This window comes from Amblyraja radiata, chromosome 17 (assembly GCF_010909765.2).
Source record: "Amblyraja radiata isolate CabotCenter1 chromosome 17, sAmbRad1.1.pri, whole genome shotgun sequence".
NCBI lineage: Eukaryota > Metazoa > Chordata > Chondrichthyes > Rajiformes > Rajidae > Amblyraja > Amblyraja radiata.
This window is the reverse complement of record NC_045972.1, coordinates 1,649,697-1,676,080: the sequence shown is the minus strand read 5'-3', so window position 1 is coordinate 1,676,080 and position 26,384 is coordinate 1,649,697. Positions and strand designations below refer to the sequence as shown.

General features: G+C 48.9%; 2 protein-coding genes across 3 annotated transcripts in view; one reads left to right on the top strand and one right to left on the bottom strand.

Annotated features, from left to right (window-relative positions):
- The window catches only part of LOC116982405 (hyaluronan synthase 3-like), a 44,978-nt gene extending 19,796 nt beyond the window's left edge, over nucleotides 1-25,182 (bottom strand). The window contains exons 1-4 of one of the 2 annotated variants that reach the window (XM_033035610.1): nucleotides 25,036-25,182; nucleotides 18,589-19,215; nucleotides 11,793-11,894; nucleotides 9,736-11,056 (exon numbers count right to left, since the gene is read on the bottom strand). In XM_033035610.1, the coding sequence (XP_032891501.1) occupies nucleotides 10,127-11,056; nucleotides 11,793-11,894; nucleotides 18,589-19,212 (1,656 nt within the window). In that variant the 5' untranslated portion in view covers nucleotides 19,213-19,215; nucleotides 25,036-25,182 and the 3' untranslated portion in view covers nucleotides 9,736-10,126. Of the gene's footprint in view, nucleotides 1-2,153; nucleotides 2,319-9,735; nucleotides 11,057-11,792; nucleotides 11,895-18,588; nucleotides 19,216-25,035 lie in introns of those variants that run through there. The other variant, XM_033035611.1, reaches the window with a different exon arrangement.
- chtf8 (chromosome transmission fidelity factor 8) lies at nucleotides 2,331-6,830 on the top strand. Its single transcript, XM_033035612.1, has 3 exons — nucleotides 2,331-2,446; nucleotides 3,519-3,636; nucleotides 5,780-6,830. Exons 1-3 carry the CDS (start codon nucleotides 2,418-2,420, stop codon nucleotides 6,035-6,037), a joined length of 405 nt encoding a protein of 134 aa, XP_032891503.1. The 5' UTR covers nucleotides 2,331-2,417; the 3' UTR covers nucleotides 6,038-6,830.
- Nucleotides 25,183-26,384: the final 1,202 nt, after the last annotated feature.

Here is a 26,384-nt window from a genome sequence, read left to right as displayed (position 1 = left end):
CGAGAAGTGACAAAGGAGAATGAGATGGGCAACTCCATTGGAACAGTTGTAAGTGACGCAATGTTAGTCAACAGCGAGCTGCTAGTAATGCATGGTCAATAGGGTGATTTCACGAAAGGTCACTGGAGCGTAAATCCCCACTCACGTGACCGAAAATTTTAACTGGGGGACAAGCGTCACTTCCGGTACATGTTAGTGGATGGGAAAACACGCACTTTCACACCCGTTAAAAACATCGAAAACGGCCAGGTTTTGAGCTGCAATTTACGGAGCCGGTCGGGGTGACCGTGAGGAACAGCTACCTAAATTTACAGTCCAAAAAAAAGATAGAAACTAAGGTAAATACAAGAGCGAGCTGAAGGTGTAAACAAGGCGGAAGTGCTAGCGGACTTTTTTCTTGGAGATTTAAAGATCCAAAATATCGGGAATTATCGCGTTTGCTCGCTGCATTTCATCAAAAGTGGCATTATTGACTTTTTTATCTTTATTCATTTGTTATATGAAAAGTATTAAAAGTTAGAAACCCGTCAGTAAAATTGCAAAATCGCCCATGGTTCTCTGGTGGGTTTTAACTTGCAAAATGAAAACGCTTCTGAAGCTCCATTTACCATTTAAATAATCGTAAACTCTCAATGCGTTTGGAAATCAATTTTACTGAGATGCAAGCTTACGATTATTTAAATGGTGAATGGAGCTTCAGAAGCGTTTTCATTTTGCATGTTAAAACCCACCAGAGAACCATGGGCGATTTTGCAATTTTACTGACGGATTTCTAACTTTTAATACTTTTCATATAACAAATGAATAAAGATAACAAAGTCAATAATGCCACTTTTGATGAAATGCAGTGAGCAAACGCGATAATTCCCGATATTTTGGATCTTTAAATCTCCAAGAAAAAAGTCCGCTAGCACTTCCGCCTTGTTTACACCTTCAGCTCGCTCTTGTATTTACCTTAGTTTCTATCTTTTTTTTGGACTGTAAATTTAGGTAGCTGTTCCTCACGGTCACCCCGACCGGCTCCGTAAATTGCAGCTCAAAACCTGGCCGTTTTCGATGTTTTTAACGGGTGTGAAAGTGCGTGTTTTCCCATTCACTAACATGTACCGGAAGTGACGCTTGTCCCCCAGTTAAAATTTTCGGTCACGTGAGTGGGGATTTACGCTCCAGTGACCTTTCGTGAAATCACCCTATAGCTAATTGTAAGTAACCCTCAGTCAGCAATAGTCATTAGCGAGTAACCATGATTAGTCATGCATGATGGGCCGCGATCAGCAACGACGGATCGACGGTGCTGTGGTTACGAGGGGTCAGTCTCAAGGCACTAAGTCCCATTCCAGGACATCAGCGCAGTTCAGGATTAGATGTCTAATGAGAAAATATGGACAGAGGGTTAGGATCTAGACAGGTACATGTATAGGAAAGGTTTAGAGGGATAGGGGCCCAAATGCGGGTAGGTGGGACAAGTGTAGATGAGGCATGTTGGTTGGCGTAGGCAAGTTGGGCCGAAGGGCCTGTTTCCACGATGCATCACTATTTGACTAATAATATTTCAAAAGCGTTTGAGAGACCAGCCTGTGTCTGGGTAGAGGATTCTCTGGTATGGATCCACGCACGGCCCCTTCCCGACTACCCTCATCCCCCCCCCTCGACTACCCTCACCCCCCCCTCCCCACCCACCCACCGACTACCATCCCCCCTCCTCGACTACCCTCACCCCCCCCTCGACTACCCTCACCCCCCCCTCGACTACCCTCACCCCCCCTCCACTACCCTCACCCCCCCCCCCGACCACCCTCCCCCCCCCCCCCGACTACCCTCACCCCCCCCTCGACTACCCTCACCCCCCCCCCCACCGACTACCCCATCATCTCCTCGACTACCCTCACCCCCCCACCGACCACCCTCTCCTCGACCACCCCCCCCCCCCCCACCGACTACCCTCACCTCCCGGCCCCGCTACCGCGTGTCGCCGTCCATGGAACAAGCCAGCGGGGGGGGGGGGGGGGGTGGTCGGTATCGGGGCACTGTCCGGGTGAGCAGCGCGGTCCGTGTCCGGGGGGGGGGGGGGGGGGTTGCAGGTCCGTGTCCGTGTCCGTGTCCGTGTCCCGGGGTCGGGGTCGGGCAGCGAGGTCCGGGCCCCAGCGTCTCACCTTCTCCTGCACGAAGTTGCTGGCGAAGTTGAAGAACTCCAGCGAGCCGTCGGCCCGGGCTAGGCCGAGGCGGCGGGCAGCGCGGTGGTGGGCGAGGCCGCGGACGGCGGACGGCACCAGGTCGAAGAAACGCACACGGTGCAGGCGGTACTCGCCCATGGCGGCCCAGCGCGGCTCCCGGAAACCGTCACACGCCCCCTCACCCGGAAACCGTCACACACCGGGGGCGGCGACAAGAGGGACGACCGGCGGCGGTAAAAGAAGATGGTTCAAATCCCGGTGGCGCTGCCGAGGTGAGGGAGAGGGAGAGGGAGAGGGAGAGGGAGAGGGAGAGGGAGAGGGAGAGGGAGAGGGAGAGGGAGAGGGAGAGGGAGAGGGAGAGGGAGAGGGAGAGGGAGAGGGAGAGGGAGAGGGAGAGGGAGAGGGAGAGGGAGAGGGAGAGATGCATCCTCTGGGTGAACATATTTAGAGATACAGCGCGGAAACAGGCCCTTCGACCCACCGGTTCGGCGCCGACTAGCGATCCCTGCACACTAACACTATCCCACACACTTAGGGACAATTTACATTTACACCAAGCCAATTAACCTACAAACCTGTACTTTGGAGCAAAGATCCTATAAGATCTTTGCTTTGGAGTGTGGGAGGAGAACTCGGTGAAAACCCACGCGGTCACAGGGAGAGCGTACAAACTCCGCACAGACAGCAGCCGTAGTCGGGATTGAACCCACGTCTCTGGCGCTGCAAGCTCTGTAAGGCAGCAACTCTACCGTGCCGCCCCCTCTGAGTGAACAAGACTCTGAGGTCTCTGTTTAAAATCTCTCCCCTCTATCATTAACATGTGCCCTCCAGGTTTAGAATCCTCTACCCAGAGATAAAGGCTGTAAATGTTCACTTTATCCATGATCTTGTATACCTCAGTAAGGTCACCCCTCAGCCTCCTATGCTTCAAAGAAAAAAGTCCTCACCTATCCAACCGCTCCTGATAACTCAGGCCTAGGTAACGTGTTGGTAAATCTTTTCTGCACCCTTTCTTACTTACTGCAGCTGGACAACCAGAACTGCGCACAGTACTCCAAGTGTCTGATGACTTGTACAGCTGCAATATGATGTCCCAGCTCTTATACTCAATCCCCATGCCAATAATGGCAAGCTTGCTAAAGCCACCTTTACGGCTCTGTCCATCTGACTCTTTGACACACTAAAGTGGAGAGGGGGGGGGGGGTAGTAGAAGGTGTGAGTGGGGTTTGAAGATGATGGGGGAATGGGAGAGGAGGGGTGCAAATCTCTCTCCATCTCCTCCCTCTTCCATTCCCACTTGACATGGCTGGTCCAAGAGTTTAATCTTCTTGTGGCTTCCCCCAGTACCAGAGGTGCCTCGAGCCCAGAGTGGGTATTGATGGAGCTGCAGGGAGAGATCGAGGCCCGGCATGAAAAGGGCCTGGCTGGGAGCCTGATGGGAGATCTACACTACAGCCGGGAGGTAAACACTCTCCAGCCCTCATCCCTCCTCTGCTCTAAGAAAACAAGTGCAGGACATTACCAGGATATTGCCAGGATAATCCTCCCTGGCAATATCCTGGTAAATCACCTGTGCTACTTCTCCAAAGCAATCACTTCCTCCCAGTAGTGTGGTGGCAAAAGTGCACAGTATTCCACTTGTGGCTGAACCAATGTTTATAAAGTTGTTCCATAACCTCCATGCTCTTATATTCTGGGCCCCAGCTGGCCCCTTGTAAATCTTACCTATTGTCTCAGTACTTCCTTGATCCTATCTTTAAGTGTGTAAGTCCTACTTTTATTAGTGATTCCAAAGAACATCACCATGCACATTATCAGAATTAAATTCCCTCTGATATTGCTCTGCCGATCTTACCAGCTAATCAATACCATCCTATAGTCTAAAAACCCATGACAAGTGGAGTGACTATCACTAAAGAGAAGGTGCTTGGGAAGCTGAAAGGTCTGAAGGTGGATGTGTCACATGGACCAGATGACATGGGACTGCACCCCAGTGGAAACTAGGCCAGTTAGCCTGACTTCAGTGGTTGGTAAGATTTTAGAGTCCATTACAAGGGATGAGGCTACAACATACTTAAAAGTTCATGATAAAATAGGAGAAATCAGGGACTCTGCAGAAGGACTTGGACAGGTTGGGGGAGTGGGCAGAGAAGTGGCAGATGGAATACAGCGTAGCAAAGTGTGGAGTCATGCATTTTGGTAGTGGGAATAAAGGCGTAGACTATTTTCTAAATAAGGAGAGAATTCAGAAATCAGAGGGACTTGGGAGTGCTGGTGCAAGATTCCCAAAAAGTTCATTTGCAAGGTGAATCGGCAGTAAGGAAGGCAAATGCAATCCTAGCATTTATTTCGGGAGGGCTACAATACAAAAACAGGGATGTAATGCTAAAGCTTTATAAGGCATAGGTCAAACCGCATTTGAAATATTGTGAGCAGTTTTGGGCCCCATATCTGAGGAAGGATGTGCTAGCATTGGAGAGGGTCCGGAGGAGGTTTACAAGAATGATCCCAGGAATGATGGGGTTAACATATGATGAGCGTTTGAAAGCACTGGGCCTATACTTTCTGGAGTTTAGAAGAATGAGGGGGGACCTCATTGAAACTTACCGAATAGTGAAAGGCCTGGATACAGTGAATGTGGAGAGGGTTTCCACGTGGGAGAGTCTAGGACCAGAGACCATAACCTTAGAAAGGACGCACCTTTGGGAAGGAGATGAGGAGTAATTTCTTTAGTCAGAGGGTGGTGAATCTGTGGAAGTCATTGCCACAGAAGGCTGTGGTGGCCGTTAATGGATATTTTTAAGGCAGAGATTGACAGATTGTTGGATTAGTAAGGATGTTGGGTGATGGGGCGAAGGCAGGAGAATGGGGCTGAGAGGGAAAGATAAAACAACCATAACCGAATGGCGGAGTAGACTTGATGGGCCGAACGGTCTAATTCTGCTCCTAGAACGTATGAACATGACTTTTGTGTGAACTGCAAACCTACTAATCACAGTTCTTTTGTTCATATCCAAATGATTAATGTATATAACAAGCAGTAGGATCCCACCACTGATTCTTTTGGTCCGAGCCTTGCATTAAAAAGAACTTCACCATTACACTGCCCTCTATTACAGTCAGTTTTGGATCTAATTTGTTTGAATCCTATAGAATTGAACCTTTGGACCAGTCTCCCTAGTGGGACTTTGTCAAAGGACTTACTGAGGTACATGTGACAACCTCAGCTACACTGGTCTCATCAATAGGTTTTGTTTTCTCTTTGAAATATTAAATATAAATGGTCAGTCATGTTCTCCAACTAATGAAGGGGCTAAACAAACTGTATGATTCAAAATGTAAGGCCAATGTCTTCGCATTTTCACCCATGGCTTTCTCCCGTCACATTTTTTAGTCGTGTATCTCCTTTGTAGCCACCACATTCTGTTGTGTCTGCATATTTTTGAACAACACTGCATCACATTGTGTCCCTCGTATCAGCGAAGTCTCACTTTTATCGATGAGGCTGTCTTGTACTCATCTCCACCCTTGCTCTTGTTGGCCACGCTCCTTCTCGCTGGTCAGTAAGATTGAGACATCTTTTCTCCCACTTTGTCCACCTCCAGGGAGTTCCGATTCTGATCATCGGCCACCACATCCTGTACGGCAAAGTCAGCCACTTGGAGAAGCCGTTAGCAGTACTTGTAAAGCACAGTGCCAGAAGAGAAGGGGCAGAGAGCCCAGTGGAAGCTCAAGGTGCTGCCCATGGAGTTAATGAAGAGAGCACCTCTACCTGCTACATGGTGACTGCACTAATCAAGAGGAAGATCATCTTCAAAACCCGTCCAAAGCCCATTATTACCAACGTTCCCAAGAGGGTGTAGTGGCATTGAAGCAGTATGTACAGCGAGGATAGCCAGCCGTAACCAGAGGCTCCTGAAACTTCAGCTCAATGAGTGGTGTGGTGACTGACTGGTGCATATTTAATAGCATTCTCTGCCGCACTGATCAGATCAACTCGTGCAGTGCTTGTGATTTTTCTACTGAGACTTCATGTCTGAGAAAGAAAAGGCGATTTAAGTTCTGAACTGTGTTGTAAAGCAGATTTTATGACAAGCTGCTGCTTTGTGGTCATTTACAGTGACTGTATTATATCACTCTAGTTTTCACTGTGAACAAGCAGCTGTTGTGCCATTGAAGCAGACAGATATCTATGAGGAATCATTTACATAAAATATCCTGTTGATTACTGACTGAAATGAAGCATTCATCACCACAAATGCAAGAGGCGAGGAAAAACAAGCTTCAGCCGACCAGGAGGTAGAGCAGCGTCCCTCCTGGTGTACCCGCGGTGTAGAGTGAGGCAGTGGACCGACCGCAGGACAGTTCACCCGCAACAAGAAAGTTCATTTCAATAAATGCCTAGATTACGCTGACCAACACTTTGGGACAGCGGTGGGTTTGAGGGGACTGTGGCCTAACATCGAGGAGTTGCCGGCCTTTGCTGGAGATTGATCGGGATTTCCACCGCGGGTGCCTGCGGGACTTACCATTGCGGAGCTCGCGATCACTTTGCCAGGGGTCGACCTCGGAGCTCCAACCGTGGGTGCTTACGGACTTAACATCACGGAGCTCGCGGTCTCTGGTTAGAGATCGACTTTCGGGAACTCCTAACCGCAGGAGCTTCGATCGCCCCGACTGCAGATGGTTCAACTGCCCCGACTGCAGGTAGAATAAAGAGGAAGGAGATTGGACTTTTTTGCCTTCCATCACAGTGGGGAATGTGGGGAATCAGCTGAGGTGGATGTTTATGTTAACCTTTTGTAGTTGTGTGTCTTGTTGCTTTTTTTTTCGTATGGCTATATGGTAATTCGCATATCACTGTACCTTAATTGGTACACGTGACAATAAAACACCTTTGAAACCTTCAGATGTCTCATCCCAAAACGTCACCCATTCTTTCTCTTCAGAGATGCTGCCTGTCCTGCTGAGTGTTTTGTGTCGATCTTTGGTGTAAACCAGTACCTGTAGTTCTTTCCTAGTACAGTGGTATGGATGATGGTGAGTAGGGAGTGATAGGATGTGATGAAACAGCAAATGGATCAAAGGGGGAAATGGGAAAAAAAACAAAATTTAAAGGCAATGTATGAATGCAAGAACCAAGAAGAGAGAGAAGTCTGCATGATCCAATGGTGGCAAAGCACCCTGGGCTAGGAACGGAATATTCCACAGCAAAATGCAGAGGGAATTAGCAATCCAAGATAAAGGATGACATGTCGTGTGGGATGATCTGGGCTCGTGTGGTCAGGCAGTCGCGCCGGTTTGGGTGGAGATCAGGAGGATCAACAAATTGGCAGAACCCACATAGCACTTCTGTTCCAATGGGCAATGTTGATCAATGCACGGGGCTGTGGGAAAGATGCAGTCACACTTGTAATCCTTAATCTTCACGTAGATCAGAACACATTGACTGAAATGGCCTTGAAGTGGCCTTAGTGGTTCAAAGAAACAGTGGACGAAGGAAAGTGGGCAAAGCAACTTGGACAGAAGTTAGAAAGGGGGCAGATTAGATTGAGCAAGGTCAGTGATGTCGATTTATTCAGGAAGTTTCTGCTAGACTAATATGATTTAACGTTGAAATGGTAATGAGGGGCTTTAATGCGGAATTTGTGCTTGGATCTTCACGAGGATTTTAGCCAGGGGCAGATGGTCCACTTGGCCCAGGGAGTCAGAGGAAGAAGGGAAATTGGCTGAGTGTGACAGGTTGGAGCACAGGATAGAGTGAATGGGCAAAGTGGTAGTGGGTGATGAAGGCGTTAATGTAACTGGTCTGTCGGGAGAGTAAAAGAACAGAAAATGAATAACGACGGGGAGGGAGGAAAGGGTGTGCTGTGACTGGGATACAGGGCGATGTAGGAGAATGTTGCAAATATGACAGCTTTATGGAGAGAAGCCTCCACACTTAGAAAAAGCTTGATGTGAGATGTCGGCCAGCACCACTCCCGTCTGGGTACATTGCAAACTTCTAGACACATTCAGCCACATCACGTTGTACTATACACCATTCATCTACATCATCTCAGTCTCCCATCTCTGTGTTAAATAGCCTGTGTTGAAAACCCACTGGGCTTTTCCAATAGTTTTGCTTTTCCCAATGTTTACATTGTTTGTTCCTGTGTTCTCTCTACGTTCCTGGATCATCCTAACAATGAGATGGCCTCATCAAGTTTATCATCAAATCAATCTGTTAGTGTTGTTCCCTTTGTCCTATACCTTCCCCACCCTCTCTGTAACCGTATCAGGTGGTGGGATGTTAAGGAGACGGAGCACAGTAACCATGGAAAGGAAGGCAAGGTTGTGAGGAACCCTGTCAGAAACTGTTCAAAAGGGAACTGCAGATGCTGGAATATCGAAGGTATACAAAATTGCTGGGGAAACTCAGCGGGTGCAGCAGCATCTATGGAGCGAAGGAAATAGGCGACGTTTCGGGCCGAAACCCTTCTTCAGACTGATGGGGGGTGGGGGGGGGGGAAAGAAAGAAGGAAAAGGGGAGGAGGAGGAGGAGCCTGAGGGCGGGCGGATGGGAGGGTGGGAGGAGACAGCTAGAGGGTTAAGGAAAGGGAGGAGACAGGAAGGTACACAAAATTGCTGGGGAAACTCAGCGGGTGCAGCAGCATCTATGGAGCGAAGGAAATAGGCGACGTTTCGGGCCGAAACCCTTCTTCAGACTGATGGGGGGTGGGAAAGAAAGAAGGAAAAGGGGAGGAGCCCGAGGGCGGGCGGATGGGAGGGTGGGAGGAGACAGCTAGAGGGTTAAGGAAGGGGAGGAGACAGACTCCCAATTTGGCTAGCCCTTGCTGTCTCCTCCCCTTCCTTAACCCTCTAGCTGTCTCCTCCCCCCCTCCCATCCGCCCGCCCGCGGGCTCCTCCTCCTCCCCTTTTCCTTCTTTCTTTCCCCCCCCCCACCCCCCATCAGTCTGAAGAAGGGTTTCGGCCCGAAACGTCGCCTATTTCCTTCGCTCCATAGATGCTGCTGCACCCGCTGAGTTTCCCCAGCAATTTTGTGTACCTGTCAGAAACTGGCTGCTTCAGAGACATGTCAACTACAGTGAAGGGGAAGCATGCTTTCAGAGGAAGGAAGCTATCTCCAAAAAACTGGAAATTGCTGTCATCAGAATGAAGAAAGTGCATGACTGATTTCCTTGCCTGTCGCAAGGTGGGATGTGATGGAATCCAGGTAGCTGTGGGAGGTGGGCTTGTGGTTATCAGCCATGTTCTGTGCCCTTCATTGACTTTGCTCTCCACTTCGGGGCCAGAGGTGGATCAATGCCCATCCCATGGGTTGCTGTGGATTAATGCAGAGATGGCCCTGCAAAAACAAATCCTCAGTGTAATCTGTTACCTGCACATGCTGCCTGCTTTTCCTCGTGTAACCATCATCCTGGTCATTCAAATGATTTGGAGAGGTTTACATATTATATCACATCACATATTATAATCTTTATTTTATTATGTTTCTCCAAACCATCAGCATAGTTTAATGCATGGGTCAGTGATTACAAAAGTGGATGTTGTGACCAACAGTGAGATAAATGAGTCAGCACCGCGACTGCCAAGTATTGTACAAATCGTAAAGCCCATGCACTCCCGGCAAGTGGAGCCGTGGTTATAGTCTAAATATTGTGTCGTAAAAAAATAAACTACTTAAAAAAACAGCAGCATTGTAAAAGGGGTGAGTGGCAGGCTCGGTTCTGCAGCGGTGGGAACGCAGCTGATCATTGCTGCAAATTGCAGATCATTTCCCCAAATACTGAACATGCCCATCCCTCCAGTGGCCAGCAGACGTGGCCGGCAGACAGAGCCCACTGCGGGACGACCTTGCAACGCTGCACGTTCCTCTGTGGGTCGGCACAGACAGACAGAGCTCTCGCCACTGGGTGCTTGGCTCCAGGCCTCAGTCACACATCTGGGCCTCAGGCTTGCAGCAAGGCCTGGTCGGGGAGCTCTTGCTTGCGGCCGCAGGGCTTGGCCACGATGGCCAGGTAGAGGGCCAGCAGCAGCAGCCAGTAGCAGGCGTAGATGGCGGAGCCGGCGATGAGGAAAGGCCTCTCAGTGTCGGGCAGCGGCTGCTGGCACTCCCGGTACACGGTGTAGGCCAGACCACCGGCTAGCACCGCGAACCACACGGACACAGGCAGCAGCCCCACCAGGTTGAGCACAAGGCGGCGGCGGCCAGAGGTGCCCCAGCCCGGCCGGTTGATGGTGAGCAGAGCGAAGAGCTTGGCCGGCAGCAGGCTGGACATGTAGAGCAGCGAGTAGAGGGACAGGAAGAGCATGTGGGCCGAGCCTCGCAGCAGGCAGGCCAGGGCCGCCTTCAACACCCCCACACCTTGCACGGCCAGCAGGAAGAGCAGGATATTCCACAGCCGGCCTCGGTAGAACAGCTGTAGCACCGTGCCCGTCAGGAAGAAGGGGAAGAAGCCGCTGACCACAGCCTCGTAAGTCATCCAGGGGTGGTGCTTGTGGAAGCACAGGGCGCTGTACAGCCACTCACGGAAGTACGACTTGCTCCAGCGGGTCTGCTGGTTGAGCCAGCGCAGGTAGCCACTGGGAGTCTCGGTCAGACAGCGGGAGCGGCCCGTGAACTTGGTCTTGAAGCCCAGGTTCAGCACGCGGTTGGTGAGGTGACGGTCGTCCCCGAAGCTGCATTTGGAGCCGAGGAAATGCTGGCTGTACCAGTCGTGTAGGAAGAGGCGCAGCAGCGAGTTTCGGTACAGGCCCAGGGGGCCACTGATGCACTGGACGCAGCCAAAGTAGGACTGGCAGGCTCGCTCCACATTGAAGGCCATCCAGTAACGTACGCTGCTCAGGAAGGAAATCCAGGAGTCGTGTTGGTTCAGGATCTGTGGGTAAAGCAGAGTGGTTTGTACGGCAGTGCTGAGCTCACCACACAAGTGGTCAGTGGGAACATTGATCTATCAGTGGGAGCAGTGATCTGTCAGTGCGAACTGATCTATCAGTGGGAGCAGTGATCTACAGTATCAATGCTCCTGAGGTGAGGACCAGGAAACACCATCCCTGCAGTCCAGCAGCTCGACTCTGGCGAAATGTTTGGAAAAGATTGAGGGCCATGTGGAGCAGTTTGAGCTAATGATGGGGAATTTGTAGAAACGAGTTAAAGTAACCGTGTTTGATTGTCCTGAATGTTTTGGTGAAGTAGCGGTGGAGGCAGGAGGTTGCCGCGGACATCTCGGGTAGAGCTTCAGCTGCAGCTCGGTTCCTACTCAAGGCCGTTTACAAGAATGATCCCCTTGGATGAAGTGTTCGGGGGCAGCAAGGATGGCGCCCTGAAGCTGCAGAAAGGGATTCATTTTTGACTTCTAAAAGACACATGGATAAGAAGGGTTGGGAGGGCTATGGGCCAAATACTAGCCCAATGTGGCAACTTGGTCAGCATGGAGAAGCTGTGCCAGGGGCCTGTTACTGTGTTGTACTCTATGCTTAGATGTAAAGCTGCTGGAGATGCAAGGAGCCCCAATCCTTAGGGTTGTGGGAACGTTTTATTTGGTCACCACTGATCAAGCATTGTCTGATTTCCCGGGCTGGAGTAGGTAGAACTGTGACACGAGTTGTACGCACCTGTACGTCACCTCCCACTGCCCCTACACTGGGATCTGCATCCAGGACTCTCACCATCTCTGCAGTGCAGGCTGGATCCAGAACGGTGTCTGAATCACACACCTGAGGAGAGAGACATTGTCAAGACCAGCTCAGTTCATGCAGAACAAATATCACTCTGCTTCCGAACAGTATAGGCATGAAGAGTTATAGAGAGACTTCTGGAACATGGCACTGAGATATAATCGCCATATGTCTGCCCCCTCACACACACACACACACACACACCTCATTTTCACCCATCAGTGCCTCAATATTCTGTGACCCAAGTTTTAAGACTCTAATCCTTCAAGAATACAGAACAGCACTGAAACAGGCCCTTTAGTCCATGATGTCTGCATCAATATCGCAGCTGGCTTTGCCACTGAAGGCGGGGTAGTGAGTGGTAGAGGCGTATTATGTGAGGTAAGGGAAACGAGTAGAGTAGTTATGGATACTATGAGTTTCAAAGTAAAGGAAGTACTGACACTTTTGAAAAATATAAAAGTGGATAAGTCTCCAGGTCCTGACAGGATATTCCCTAGGACATTGAGGGAAGTTAGTGTAGAAATAGCCGGGGCTATGACAGAAATATTTCAAATGTCATTAGAAACGGGAATAGTCCCCGAGGATTGGCGTACTGCGCATGTTGTTCCATTGTTTAAAAAGGGTTCTAAGAGTAAACCTAGCAATTATAGACCTGTTAGTTTGACTTCAGTGGTGGGCAAATTAATGGAAAAGATACTTAGAGATAATATATATAAGCATCTGGATAAACAGGGTCTGATTAGGAACAGTCAACATGGATTTGTGCCTGGAAGGTCATGTTTGACTAATCTTCTTGAATTTTTTGAAGAGGTTACTAGGGAAATTGACGAGGGTAAAGCAGTGGATGTTGTCTATATGGACTTTAGTAAGGCCTTTGACAAGGTTCCTCATGGAAGGTTGGTTAAGAAGGTTAAACTGTTGGGTATAAATGCAGGAATAGCAAGATGGATTCAGCAGTGGCTGAATGGGAGAAGCCAGAGGGTAATGGTGGATGGCTGTTTGTCGGGTTGGAGGCAGGTGACTAGTGGGGTGCCTCAGGGATCTGTGTTGGGTCCTTTGTTGTTTGTCATGTACATCAATGATCTGGATGAAGGGGTGGTAAATTGGATTAGTAAGTATGCAGATGATACCAAGATAGGGGGTGTTGTGGATAATGAAGAGGACTTCCAAAGTCTACAGAGTGATTTAGGCCATTTGGAAAAATGGGCTGAAAGATGGCAGATGGAGTTTAATGCTGATAAATGTGAGGTGTTACACCTTGGCAGGACAAATCAAAATAGGATGTACATGATAAATGGTAGGGAATTGAAGAATACAGTTGAACAGAGGGATCTGGGAATAACCGTGCATAGTTCCTTGAAGGTGGAATCTCATATAGATAGGGTGGTAAAGAAAGCTTTTGGTATGCTAGCCTTTATAAATCAGAGCATTGAGTATAGAAGCTGGGATGTAATGTTAAAATTGTACAAGGCATTGGTGAGACCAAATCTGGAGTATGGTGTACAATTTTGTTCGCCCAATTATAGGAAGGATGTCAACAAAATAGAGAGAGTACAGAGGAGATTTACTAGAATGTTGCCAGGGTTTCAACAACTAAATTACAGAGATAGGTTGAATAAGTTAGGTCTTTATTCTCTGGAGCGCAGAAGATTAAGGGGGGACTTGATAGAGGTCTTTAAAATGATGAGAGGGATAGACAGAGTTGACGTGATCAAGCTTTTCCCTTTGAGAATAGGGAAGATTCAAACAAGAGGACATGTCTTCAGAATTAAGGGACAGAAGTTTAGGGGTAACATGAGGGGGAACTTCTTTACTCAGAGAGTGGTAGCGGTGTGGAATGAGCTTCCAGTGGAAGTGGTGGCGGTAGGTTCGTTGGTATCATTTAAAAATAAATTGGATAGGCATATGGATGAGAAGGGAATGGAGGGTTATGGTATGAGTGCAGGCAGGTGGGACTAAGGGAAAAAAGTTGTTCGGCACGGACTTGTAGGGCCGAGATGGCCTGTTTCCGTGCTGTAATTGTTATATGGTTATTATACTGACTGGAGGTCTGTAACCAGTGGTGTACCACAGGGATCAGGGCTGATCCTTGGTTCTTTTTTTTTAACGTTTATATATTTATATATATTCTTACGGGTGGCACGGTGGTGCAGCGGTAGAGTTGCTGCCTTAAGTGTCCGAAACCCAGGTTCGATCCTGACTAGGGGTGCTGTCTGTATGGAATTTGTACGTTCTCCCCGTGACCGCGTGGGATTTCTCCGAGATCTCCGGTTTCCTCCCACACTCCAAAGACGTACAGGTTTGTCGGTTAATTGGCTGGGTGTAAATGTAAAATTATCCTTAGTGTGTGTAGGAGATTATTAATGTGCAGGGATCATTGTGGACTCGGTGGGCCGAAGGGCCTGTTATCGCTAAAACTGAAATATGTGTGTGTGCATATAATATATACAAGATCGTATAAAACTGTAGGTGGTGTGATTAATAAGTTGCGGATAGCACAAAAATGAGCAGACTTGTTCATGAGGAAAGTTGCCAAAAGATCTAGACCAGATGGGAAAATGGGCGATGTAAAATGTAAAAATATCCACTCACTTGGCCTCCACAGCCTTCTGTGGCAAAGAATTGCACAGATTCACCACCCTCTGTCTGAGGAAATTCCGCCTCTAAAGGACCGTCCTTTAATTCTGAGGCTATGACCTCTGGTCCTTAACTCTCCCATTATTGGAAACATCCTCTTCACATCCACTCTATCCAAACCTTTCACTATTCAGTAAGTTTCAATTAGGTCATCCTAAACTCCAGCGAGAACAGGCCAAGTGCTGTCAAACGCTCATCATATGTTAAGCCACTCATTCCTGGGATTATTCTTGTAAACCTCCTCTGGACCCTCTCTAGCACATCCTTCCTCAGATATGGTGCCCAAAATTACTCACAATACTCCAAATGCGGCCTGACCAGCTCCTTATAGAGCCTCAGCATTACATCGTTGTTTTTGTATTCTAGTCCTCTTGAAATAAATGCTAGCATTGCTTCTGCCTTGACTTGCAAATTAACTTTTTGGGAATCCTGCACCACCATCTCCCAATTTCTGCACCTCCGATTTCTGGATTTGCTTCCCATTTAGTAAATAGTCTACGCCTTTATCCCTATTACCAAATCCACACTTTGCTACAATATATTCCATCTTCTCTGCCCACTCTCCCAACCTGTCCAAGTCCTTCTGCAGAGTCCCTGCTTTCTCTACACTACCTGCACCACCACCTATTTTCGTATCATCCACAAACTTGGCCACAAAGCCGTAGCCTTCCTCAGCAGACTCCCATGTAGCATCGTATCAAAGGCTTTCTGAAAATCTAGGTAAACAACGTGCACTGACTCTACCTTATCTGTCCTGTACACAGTCATAATTCCAGCAGATTCGGCAAAACTACATCTCCCCTTCACAAAACCATTCTGACTTTGGCCCATTTTATCAGGAATTTTTAAGTGTTCTGTAACCTCATCCTTTATAATGGACTGTAAAATCTTACCAACCACTGAAGTCAGACTAACCGGCCTATACTTTCTACTATTCTGCTTTGCTCCCTTTTTGTACAGTGGGGTAATATTGGCCATTTTCCAATCGGCTGGAACCACTCCTGACTCCATTGATTCCTGAAATATCACTGTTAATCTTTGTGCAATTTTTAACCCACCTCTTTCAGAACCCTAGGGTGCAGTCCATCTGGCCCAGGTGGCTTATCCACCTTCCCAAGCACCTTCTCACTAGTAATAGCCGCTCCACTAACTTCCACCCCCTGACTCTCTCGAATTTCAGGCACGTTGCTGGTGTCTTCCACTGTGAAGACTGATGCAAAAAAAAAGTTATTCAACTCCTGTCATTTCTTTATTCCCCATTATCACTTCTCCTGCATCATTCTCCAGTGGTCCAATGTCCACTCTTGCCTCTTTTATATTATTGGCTAACTTACCTTTGTATTTCATCTTTTCTCCCCGCATTGCCTTTTTAGTAACCTCTGTTGTTCTTTAAGAGCGTCCCAATCCTCTAGGCTTCCTACTAATCTTTGCAATGTTATGTGCCTTCTCTTTGAGTTTATGCTGTTCTTGACTTCCCTTGTCAGCCACCGTCGCCTCTTTCTCCCCCTAGACTTTTTTCTTCCTCTTCCTGAAATGAAAAGTTCCTGCATCTTCTGAATTATTCCCAGAAATTCCAGCCATTGTTGTTCACCCGTCATTCCTGCTCGGCTCCCTTTCCAGTCAACTTTACCCAGCTCATCCCTCATGCCTCTATAGTCCCCTTTGCTCAGCTGCAATATCGACACATCCAATTTCACCTTCTCGGTCCCTCTCAAATTACAGGTTAAATCTTATTATATTGTGGTCGCTGTGCATGTTGCAGCTTCATAAGACTCTGGTTAAGCTGCATTTGGAGTATTGCACACACTTCTGGTTGTCCCATTACAGGAAAGATGCGGAGGCTTTGAAGAAGGTGCAGACCAGGTTTACCAGAATGATAGACACAAAATGCTGGAGTTACTCGAAGGAATGGGTGACGTTTCAGGTCGAGACCCTTCTTCAGACTGAGGTACCTCAAGATATGGAAGAGAAAGATGTGAAAATGACAGATCAACGCAGACGACGATCAAGCAAATGTAGAATGGTTTATTGTTGGCTGAGGGGAAGGTGACAAGCAGTCATACAATCAGGAAAATTAATCAGGACAGTGAAGCTAGTCGGATAACTAGGGTGGGGGAAGGATGGAGAGAGAAAGCAAGGGTTACTTGAATTTAGAGAAATCAAATTCATACGGCTCAGTTGTAAGCTGCCAAAGCGAAATATGAGTTCCTACAATTTGTGTTTGGTCTCAAGGAGGCCCAGGACAGAAAGTTCAGTATGGGAATGGGAGGGGGAGTTAAAGTGTTTAGCAGCTGGGAGATGGCATAGGTCTAGGCGGACTGGGCGGAGGTGTTCAGCGAAACGGTCACTGAGTCTCAGCTTGATCTTACCAATATACAGGAGTCCACAACTGGAACAGCAGATACAGTAGACCAGGTTGGAGGAGGTGCAAGTGAACCTCTGCCTCACCTGAAAGGACTGACGGGGTCCTTGGATGGAGTTGAAGGCGGGGGTATAGGGACAGGTGTTGCATCTCCTACGGTGGCAGGAGAAAGTACAAGAGGAGGGGGTGGTTTGGGTGGGAAGGGACGAGTTGACCAGGGAGTTGCGGATGGAACGGTTTCTGCGGAAAGGGGTGGAAATGGGAAAATGAGGGCAGTTGGGGAATCTGCTGGAAGTGGTGAAAATGTGGGAGGATTATGTGCTGTATGCGACGGCTGATGGGGTGAAAGGTGAGGACTAGGAGACTGTCTCTTGTGACTGGGGGAGGGGGAGCAAGAGTGGAGCTGCAGGATACTGAGGAGACCCGTGTGAGCGCCTCGTCTATGATGGGAGCCCCCGTTCCTTAAAGAATGAGGAACATCTCAGATGTCCTGGTGTGGAGCACCTCATCCTGGGCACAGGTGCAGCGTAGATGGAGGAATTGCGAGTAGCGGATAGAGTCTTTGTAGGAAGCAGGGTAGGAAGAGTGTAGCTATGGGTGTCAGTAAGTATATAATAGATGGCAGTCGATAGTCTATCCCCTGTGATGGGGACAGTGAGATCAAGAAACGGAAGAGATTTCAAAGATGGTCCAAGTGAATTTGAGCGCAGGATGGAAATTGGTAGTGAAAATAAAGTCAGTGAGTTCTGCATGGGTGCAGGAGGCAGCAACGACGCAGTTGTCAACGCAGCAGAGGTAGAGTTCGGGGATAGGGGTATATTTGGGGAACAAGGATTGTTTGACGTACCCTACAAAGAGGCAGGCATAGCCGGGGCCCATGCGAGTGCCCACAGCTACGCCTTGGATTTGGAGGAAGTGGGACGAATTGAATGAGAAATTGGTGAGAGTAATGACCAGGGGAGGAGGGTGTTGGTGGTTGTGCGGTCGAGGAAGAAACAAAGGTGGGGGGGTGGAGGTGTAGAGTGACTGAACATCCAGAATGATGTCGGGGTTGGAGAATAGTTGCTATAAGGAGAGGTTAGACAAACTTAGATTTTTTTCTCTTGAACATTGGAGTTTGAACGGAGACCTAACAGGACATTATAAAATGGCAGGAGGCATGGATAGAAGACATGGTCAGAGTAGAAGCATCAAATACCCGAGGACCTAACCTTAACTCTAGAGGGGCAATGTTTAAAGGATATTTACGAGGCAAGTTTTTGTTTACATTGAGTGGTTGGTGCCTGGAATGCACTGCCGGAGGTGATTGTGATAGCAGATACAATAGCAACATTTAAAATTGATATGGACAGGCAGATGAACATGAATGGTGGAATACAGACCACGTGCAGGCAGATGGGATTAGTTTAATAGGCATCGAAGGCCAGGGCCAGTTCCTGTGCTGCTGTACAACATCCTTTGTAATCCTTTTCCCCTGACTCGGACTGAAGAAGGGTCTTGACCCAAAACATCACCTATTCCTTTTTTCCAGAGATGCTGTCTGAGCCGCTGAGTTAGTTACTGCAGCTTTTTTGTGTCTATTTTCTGTTGTATAACTAGTTGTGGGCTGTGGAAGATCAGCCCCAGTAATCGGTGAGATCACTGGTCACAGTCAGCAGCCCACAGCTGTGAAGATGACTGGTACATACTGGTGACCTCAGTGCCTGCCCCAAGACCCTGGTCTTCACCCACCTGTATATAATCCACAGAGTCTTCCAGGGCAGCAAAGGCCGTGTACATGACCTCCCGCTTGCCTCCCCACAGCTGCATGATGCAGGAGAAGGCAGACTGCCTGATGATCTGCTCAACCCTGCTCTTGCCCTGGCTCTGGGTGAACTCTGTCTCTCCAGGGCCCTCTTGGTGATAGTTACTCTGCCAGATGTAGGAGCCGCTGTTCTCCACACCCATCAGCTCGTTGAATATCTCCATCATGTACATGTCCTCCTCCTGGTTGCCGTCGATGACCATCACCACCTTGAGGTTGGGATAGGCAATGTGCTTCACCGACGCCAGGCACTTCCTCAGGTAGTCAGGGTCCTCCTGGTAGGCGGCGATGCACAGGGCCACTGACTTGGTGAATTTGAGGGGCCTGTTCTCCTTCCTGGCTCTCCGATGCTCCAGGAAGGCAAATAAACTTTGGATGAAGAGGTGCAAAGTGAGGAAGGCCCCGTACAGCCCAAAGGACAGGTGGTAGTTCTCTGTGTAGCCAAACTGATAGCCTTTGATGTAGGTGCAGGTAATGGCAACCAGGACAGACAAGGCAAACAAGGTGCTCGCTGTGATCCGCAAAGCAGTGCAGAGTCGCTCCCCAGGCATTCTCTGGAACAGGAAGGAGATGCAGAACTTAGGGGGTCAGGAGATTGATTAAAAAAGCAGGATGTCAGGTAGCAATGCCACATGCTAGTGAGTATAGGAACAGGAAAACTGACCTGCACAGTTCAGTGTGACTTGGCTTACAACCAGGCCAAGCAGGGTTTACCAATGATGTTGGAGGCAGTTTACATCAGAATGGCAGAGACCAAGACCCAAACCAGGAGAGAGAGAGAGAGAGAGAGAGAGAGAGGCGAGGACACAAGTAGGAACAACAGGAGAATGTGAAGGAGGATGGCAGGAAAATCAGCACGAGGGGCAATAGGTCTATTGTACAAAAACAACATCAGATGATTAAAGAAGACAAGCCTACAGGCTTTGTATCTTAATTATAACGCATTTGTAATATAAATAAACCAACAGCTAAAGTACAGTCAATAAATATGATAGGCAGTATCACACAGACATGGTTGCAAGGTGATAAACTGTTGATATTCAGCATGTTTGAGTTTGAGGAAACAGGTTCTGATGGAATAAGTACAGTTCTAAGACGCGTTCTCAGAAGGCATTCAGTCATTTGGGTGGAGGTCAAACTCACCAAGGGAAAGACACCACTAAGCGTCTCTGGAGCAGAAGGAACGGGTGACGTTTCAGGTCGAGACCCTTCTTCAGACAGTGTCGGGAGAGGGAAACATAGAGATATGGAAGGGTAAGGTGTGAAAATGAGAGATCAAAGGGGATGTTGTTCAACGAGAATGTAGAATAGATCATTGTTCGCTGAGGGGAAGGTGACAAGGAGGAATACAGTCGGTGACATTTAATCAGAAGGACAGTGAAAGTAGTCAGAGAACTAGGATCGGGAAGGAATGAAGAGAGGGAAAGCAAGGGTTACGAAGTTAGATAAGTTAATATACTGCCGCCCAAGCGAAGTATGAGGTGCTGTTGCTCCAATTTGTGCTGGGCCTCACTCTGACAGTGGAGGAGGCCCAGGACAGAGAGGTCAGTGTGGGAATGGGAGGGGGGAGTTAAAGTGTTTAGCAACCGGGAGATCACGTAGGCCTAGACGGACTGAATGAAGGTGTTCAGCGAAATGATTGCTGAGCCTGCGCTTGATCTCACCCATATATAGTTCACACCTGGAACAGCGGATACAGTAGATGAGGTTGGAGGAGGTACAAGTGAACCTCTGCCTCACCTGAAAGGACTGTCAGGGTCCTTGGCGGAGTCGAGGGAGGAGGTATAGGGACAGATGTTGCACCTTCTGTGGTTGCAGGGGAAAGTACCAGGGGAGGAGGTGGTTTGGGTGGAAAGGGATGAGTTAACCAGGGAGTTGCGAAGGGAATGATCTCAGTGAAAAGTGTGGAGATGGGAAGATGTGGCTAGTGGTGGGATCCTGTTGGAGGTGGCAAAAATGTTGGAGGATTATCTGTTGTATGCAACGGCTGATGGCGTGAAAGGTGAGGACTAGGGGGACACTGTCCCTGTTGCGACTGGGGGGAGGGGGACTATGAGCAGAGCTACGGGATACCAAGGCGACATGTGTGAGGGCCTCATCTGTGATGGAAGAAGGGAACCCCTGTTCCCTAAAGAATCTCATGTCCTGCAATGGAACACCTCATCTTGGGTGCAAATGCAGTGTAGACGGGGAAATTGGGAGTGGAGGGGAGGGGGGGGGGGGGGGGGGGGGGTGAGAGGAAGTGTAGTCTAGATAACTGTATAACTGTGGATGTCAGTAGGTTTATAATAGATGTCAGTCGATAGTTTATCACCCGTGATGGAGACAGTGAGATCAAGAAACGGAAGGAAGATGTCGGAGATGGTCCAAGTGAATTTGAGTGCAGGATGGAATTTAGTCGTGAAAGTTAATTGAGTTCAGCATGGGGATGGAGGTAGTGGGAGGAGTCGAAGGATAAGATATGAGTGAGGACCATCTCCGCTCAGTGGAGGAGAATGTTGGTAGAGAGAAATTGGCTGGTTCTGCGGTCGAGGAAGATACGGAGGGCTTGAAGACATCCCTGGTGAGGGATGGAGGTGTAGAGTGACTGGACAGCCATAGTAAACATGAGGGAGTGGGGGCCTGGAAAATGGAAGTCATTGAAGAGACAAAGGGCATGTGAGGTGTCTTGGACATAGGTACGGAGGGATTGGACCATGGGGGATAAGATGGAGTCGAGGTATGTGGAAATAAATTCAAGCAGAAACAATGGGTCTGCCAGGGCAGTTTTGTTTATGGATTTTGGGGAGAAGATAAAACCTGGGGAACCAGCATCTGTAGTTTCTTCCTACATGTATAGGTGATGTTTTGGTTGGGACCCTTGTTCATTGATCGAGGGGGGGGGGGGGGCGGAGAAAGAGGGCCAGGACAAAGCTGGTCAGGGAATGGGCTGATACAGGTAAGGAGGGTTTTAGATAGGCAGATGATGATCAAAGGCCAGAGATAAAAAAGACAGAAATGTGTGACAAAAAGATTGAAGAGTTGTGAATTGTGAAGCTAAATGATGGGATGGAGGTGAAAGGGGAGGGGAGAAATGGATGTGAATCCAGGTGAGTCACGGGGGGGGGGGGGGAAGAAGGGGAGAGTTAAGTGATTACCTGAAATTGGAGGATTCAACGTTCATACTGTTGGGTTGTGCACAAGTGGAATATAAAGTGCTGTTCCTCCAGTTTGTGTGTGGCATCACTCTGGCAATGGAGGTGAGGGAGGAGGTACAGGGACAGTCCTGTTTGTGGATTTTTGGAGGAGGTTGAAGTGGGCAGTGTGGGGCTGGGGTCGCAGGCTGTGGAGGGGAGATGGCTAGGCTTGATGAGATCAGAAACAGTCTGGGAGATGATGGCCTGGTGTTCATCTGTGGGGTCATGGTCAAGGGGTAGGTCTGGTCAGCACGGTAAGGGTCTGACGACCAAACGACAATGGCACTTCGCTTGTTGGTGGCTTTAATAACAAGTTGGGACTATAGCCTTGAGTGAGCTGACGGCTGTGCGCTCAGAGTGAGATCGGAGTGGGTGGGGGGAGGGAGTCAAGACGGTTGATGTTGCACCAGAAGTTGGAAATAAACAGGACAGTGGGGCTAAAAGGTGGTGATGGTGCCTCCATGAGGAGGTGAGATGTTGGAGATGGGAGAAGAGGACATCACTAGGCGGTGAGGAGTCCGTCCCAGAGAACAATGTTTGGAGGCAGAGGTGACAGGAGAAGCTCTACATCATGGCAGGCTCTACATCTTTGAGGTACAAAGGTAAGGCCACTGTCAACTACTGGCTGTTCTGCATCAGAAAGAGGGAGGGGTCAGGGGGGAATGGTGAAAACCTCCAGGTGTGACAAAGGGGAGAGGGAGAAGAATGGGTAGTGTTTGTCTTACACCTGTTTTTCATCTCTGGCCGCTGTCCACCAGCTGCCCATAAACAGCCTTCCTCACCTGTATCTACCTATTAGCTGCCAGGCTTTGTCCTGCCCCCCTCTCCCTCAGTGGTCGCCCTCAACCCAACAATGTCTGAAGAAGGGTCTTGATCCGACACATCACCTACTCGTGTTCTCCATAGATGCTCCCTCACCCGGCACTTTGTGTCTTTTTTAGATAACAATAGACAATAGGTGTAGGAGTAGGCCATTCGGCCCTTTGAGCCAGCACCTCCATTCAATGTGATCATGGCTGATCATTCACAATCAGTACCCCGTTCCTGCCTTCTCCCCATATCCCCTGACTCCGCTATTTTTAAGAGCCCTATCAAGCTCGTTCCTGAAAGTATCCTGAGAACCTCCCTCTGAGGCAGAGAATTCCACAGACTCACAACTCTCTGTTTGAAAAAGTGTTTCCTCGTCTCCGTTCTAAATGGCTTACTCCTTATTCCTAAACTGTGGCCCCTGGTTCCGGACTCCCCCAACATCGGGAACATGTTTCCTGCCTCTAGCGTGCCCAAACCCTTAATAATCTTATATGTTTCAATAAGATCTCCTCTCATCCTTCTAAATTCCAGAGTATACAAGCCTAGGCGCTCCATTCTCTCAGCATATGACAGTCCCTCCATCCCAAGAATTAACCTTGTGAACCTACGCTGCACTCCCTCATAACAAGAGTTGAACTGCCCTCCTTGGATGACATATATAGGGCCCGATGCTTGCGCCGGGCCACAAATATCAAGCAGGACACATCCCACCCTGCCAACCACCTTTTTACTCTGCTACCCTCAGGGAGGCGATTCAGGACTCTGAAGGCTCGCACCGGTAGACTAAAGAATAGTTTCTACCCATGTGCGATAAAAGAGCTAAATTCCAACAGAGAATGCTGGGGAAGCAAAATGTAATTCTAAGAAATGCCGCCAAATTCTTTTAAATTCTTTTAAATTCTTTTAAAACACCTATTTATTTTTACTAATAAGTGTACATATGTGTCAATGGTTGTCGTGTTTGTATTGTTTTTAACCGGAGGAGATGTAATGGAATTTCGTTGCACAGTATTGTGCAATGACAATAAACGTATTCATTCAATAGGAAGAATGTCCTTCCTCAAATCTGGAGACCAAAATTGCACACAATACTCCAGATGTGGTCTCACTAGGGTCCTGTACAACTGCAGGAGGACCTCTTTGCTCCTATGCTCAACTCTTGTTATAAAGATCAACATGCCATTCGCTTTCTTCACTGCCTGCTGTACCTGCATGCTGACTTTCATAGACTGATGAACAAGGAACCCCAGATCCCAATGTACTTCCCCTTTTCCCAACTTGACACCATTTAGATAGTAATCTGCCTTCCTGTTTTTGCTACCTTACATTTGGATAACCTTACATCTATCCACATTAAACTGCATCTGCCCACTCCCCCAACCCGTCCAAGTCACCCTGCATTCTCATTGCATCCTCCTCACAGCTCACACTGCCACCCAGCTTGTGTCATCTGAAAATTTGTTAATGTCACTTTGAATCCCTTCATCTAAATCATTGATGTATATTGTAAATAGCTGCGGTCCCAGCACGGAGTCTTGCGGTACCCCACTAGTCACTGCCTGCCATTCTGAAAGGGACCCGTTAATCCCTACTCTTTGTTTCCTGTCTGCCAATCAATTTTCTATCCATGTCAGCACTCTACCCCCAATACCATGTGCCCTAATTTTGCCCACTAATCTCCTATGTGGGACCTTATCAAATGCCGCCCTTTCTGTGTGATCGTGGGGGGTTATCCATCCTGAGGCGTTTTCGACATTTAATGCCTCCTCTATTGATGTTAATACGTTCTAGAATTTCACTAGAATTCTCCAAGCACACAATGTCCTTCAGTGAATTCCCATGAGGAATATTCACGCATTGCTGCAGTTTTATAGAACTGTGTGCATTCCTGCACTCCCTGCTCGGAGCTTTATGCCTTGTCCCTGCATTCTGACTACTGCACCGGAGGGCTACAACCTCTGTTACTGCTATGCATCACTTTGTTGTGTGTTACTGCATTATATGGTTATATGAAGTCCTGTGTCACTGCGGGTCTGTGTGTGCTCCTGCACCTTCTGTAACCTGTGCTACCGTCCTGTCCCGATGTTGTTTCCCGCGCACAATCTAAGGTGTCCTTATTTTATCTTTGTTCTGTGTCAGCGTTGAAATCCCAATCAGTGTGGAAAAGTGGTCAAACGGCCCTTTGCAGGCTCTACAAGATGATAAGCCCTGAAACTAACCCTGAATTTCTGTGATTTGGGCTCCCGATGGAGAGGACAGGTGAAGCCGCCTCCACGCCAGCACTAACAGCCTTTCTCCTGTCACCTCCCGCTCTCCAGGCTCCGCACCGCGTCCCGTCCCTTTGTCTGCCTGCCTGCCTGCCTGTCATTGTTCGCGGGCAGTAAGTACCTGGGTGGATGCGCTGCTCCGCTCGGTCCCGATCCTTCTCTGGAAGTGGGAATCGTGACTCCGCAGCGGCTCCGACTATTATACCCGGAGCAGAGGCGGAAAATGGGTGAATCCTCCCCCGCTGCCCTCACCTCCACACCCCACCCCAGTCAGAGGCAGGGGAGGGGAAAGGACCGAGGGAGGGGCAGGAGAAGTGGTGAGGGGGGGGGGGGGGAACGAGTGGAGATGAACGTAAGGAGGGCGGGGAGAGGAGGGAGCAAGAGAGAGTCGGTAACGAGCTTCTTGAGTTGCCGGCAGAGGGATGCGCAGCGATTCTTCAGGCTGGGCAGGGAGGAGATGGAGAGGGTGGAATAGAGAGAGAGCATGGGGGGACGAGAGGTCGCACGGCACTGGGTGGAGGAGACAGGCGGGATCTGGATGCAGGGCTGGGGAGCAGAATCATTCCCGGCTCGAGGTCCCCGTCAGCCCGCGCAGCATTGGGGTAGGTAGGTAACCCTCTGATGGCAGGGGTTTGCTCTGCCTCCATCCAACGGTCCAGGGTCAGGGTCACCCCAGAGGGTGTCCTAGTAACCCGCACGCCATCCCTGAATGCAAACATCAGGGGAACTGATCTTTCTATTGTTATTTTCCGTGGTCAGTACCAGACATTAGTTACTTCATCTATTTTCTGGACTCTCAGGTTTTATTTTAAAACTTCATTTCAGTTCCCTAATTTGTCCAAACGAATGTCCATGTCATGCGTCGGGATAAATACTCTCAGCGACCCATTGAAGGCTGGAAGGCATCAAACTTGGAGCACCAGCAGGCAGGCAGGCGGTGGATGGGCTTGTTCCCACCGGGCTATCATGTGTGAACAGGCTGTTTCTGCCCTATACCATGATGGTGTGTCTGTGATTCCACTCTATATTCCTTCAGTAATCAGAAATCCACCAGCCTTGGATCTAAAGTGCATTGAATGCTGTTGAGAAGCAGGTTCCACACAGCGACCATTTCCCAAAGATAGACACTAAAACCTGGTAACTCAGCGGCTCAGACAGCATCTCTGGAGAGGAGTAGGTGATGTTCCTCAGACCAGCCATTACTGACATGTGAACTGTACAAAATACACTCGCAACTCAACTCCACCACACTCAGACACATTCCTCTGTCGCCGAGACAAAGGATTTCCATACCCATGAACACCACCACCTGCAGGTTCCTCTCCAAGTCTCCCACAGACTGGCCAGGAAACAGTTTGTCCCTTCATCGTCTCTGGGTCCAGCACGATAGAGGGTGGCAACTCACCGGGCCGGCCTTGCCACACAACCAGATGACGGCAAAGACATTTATTTCCAAGGGAGTGTTGTGTG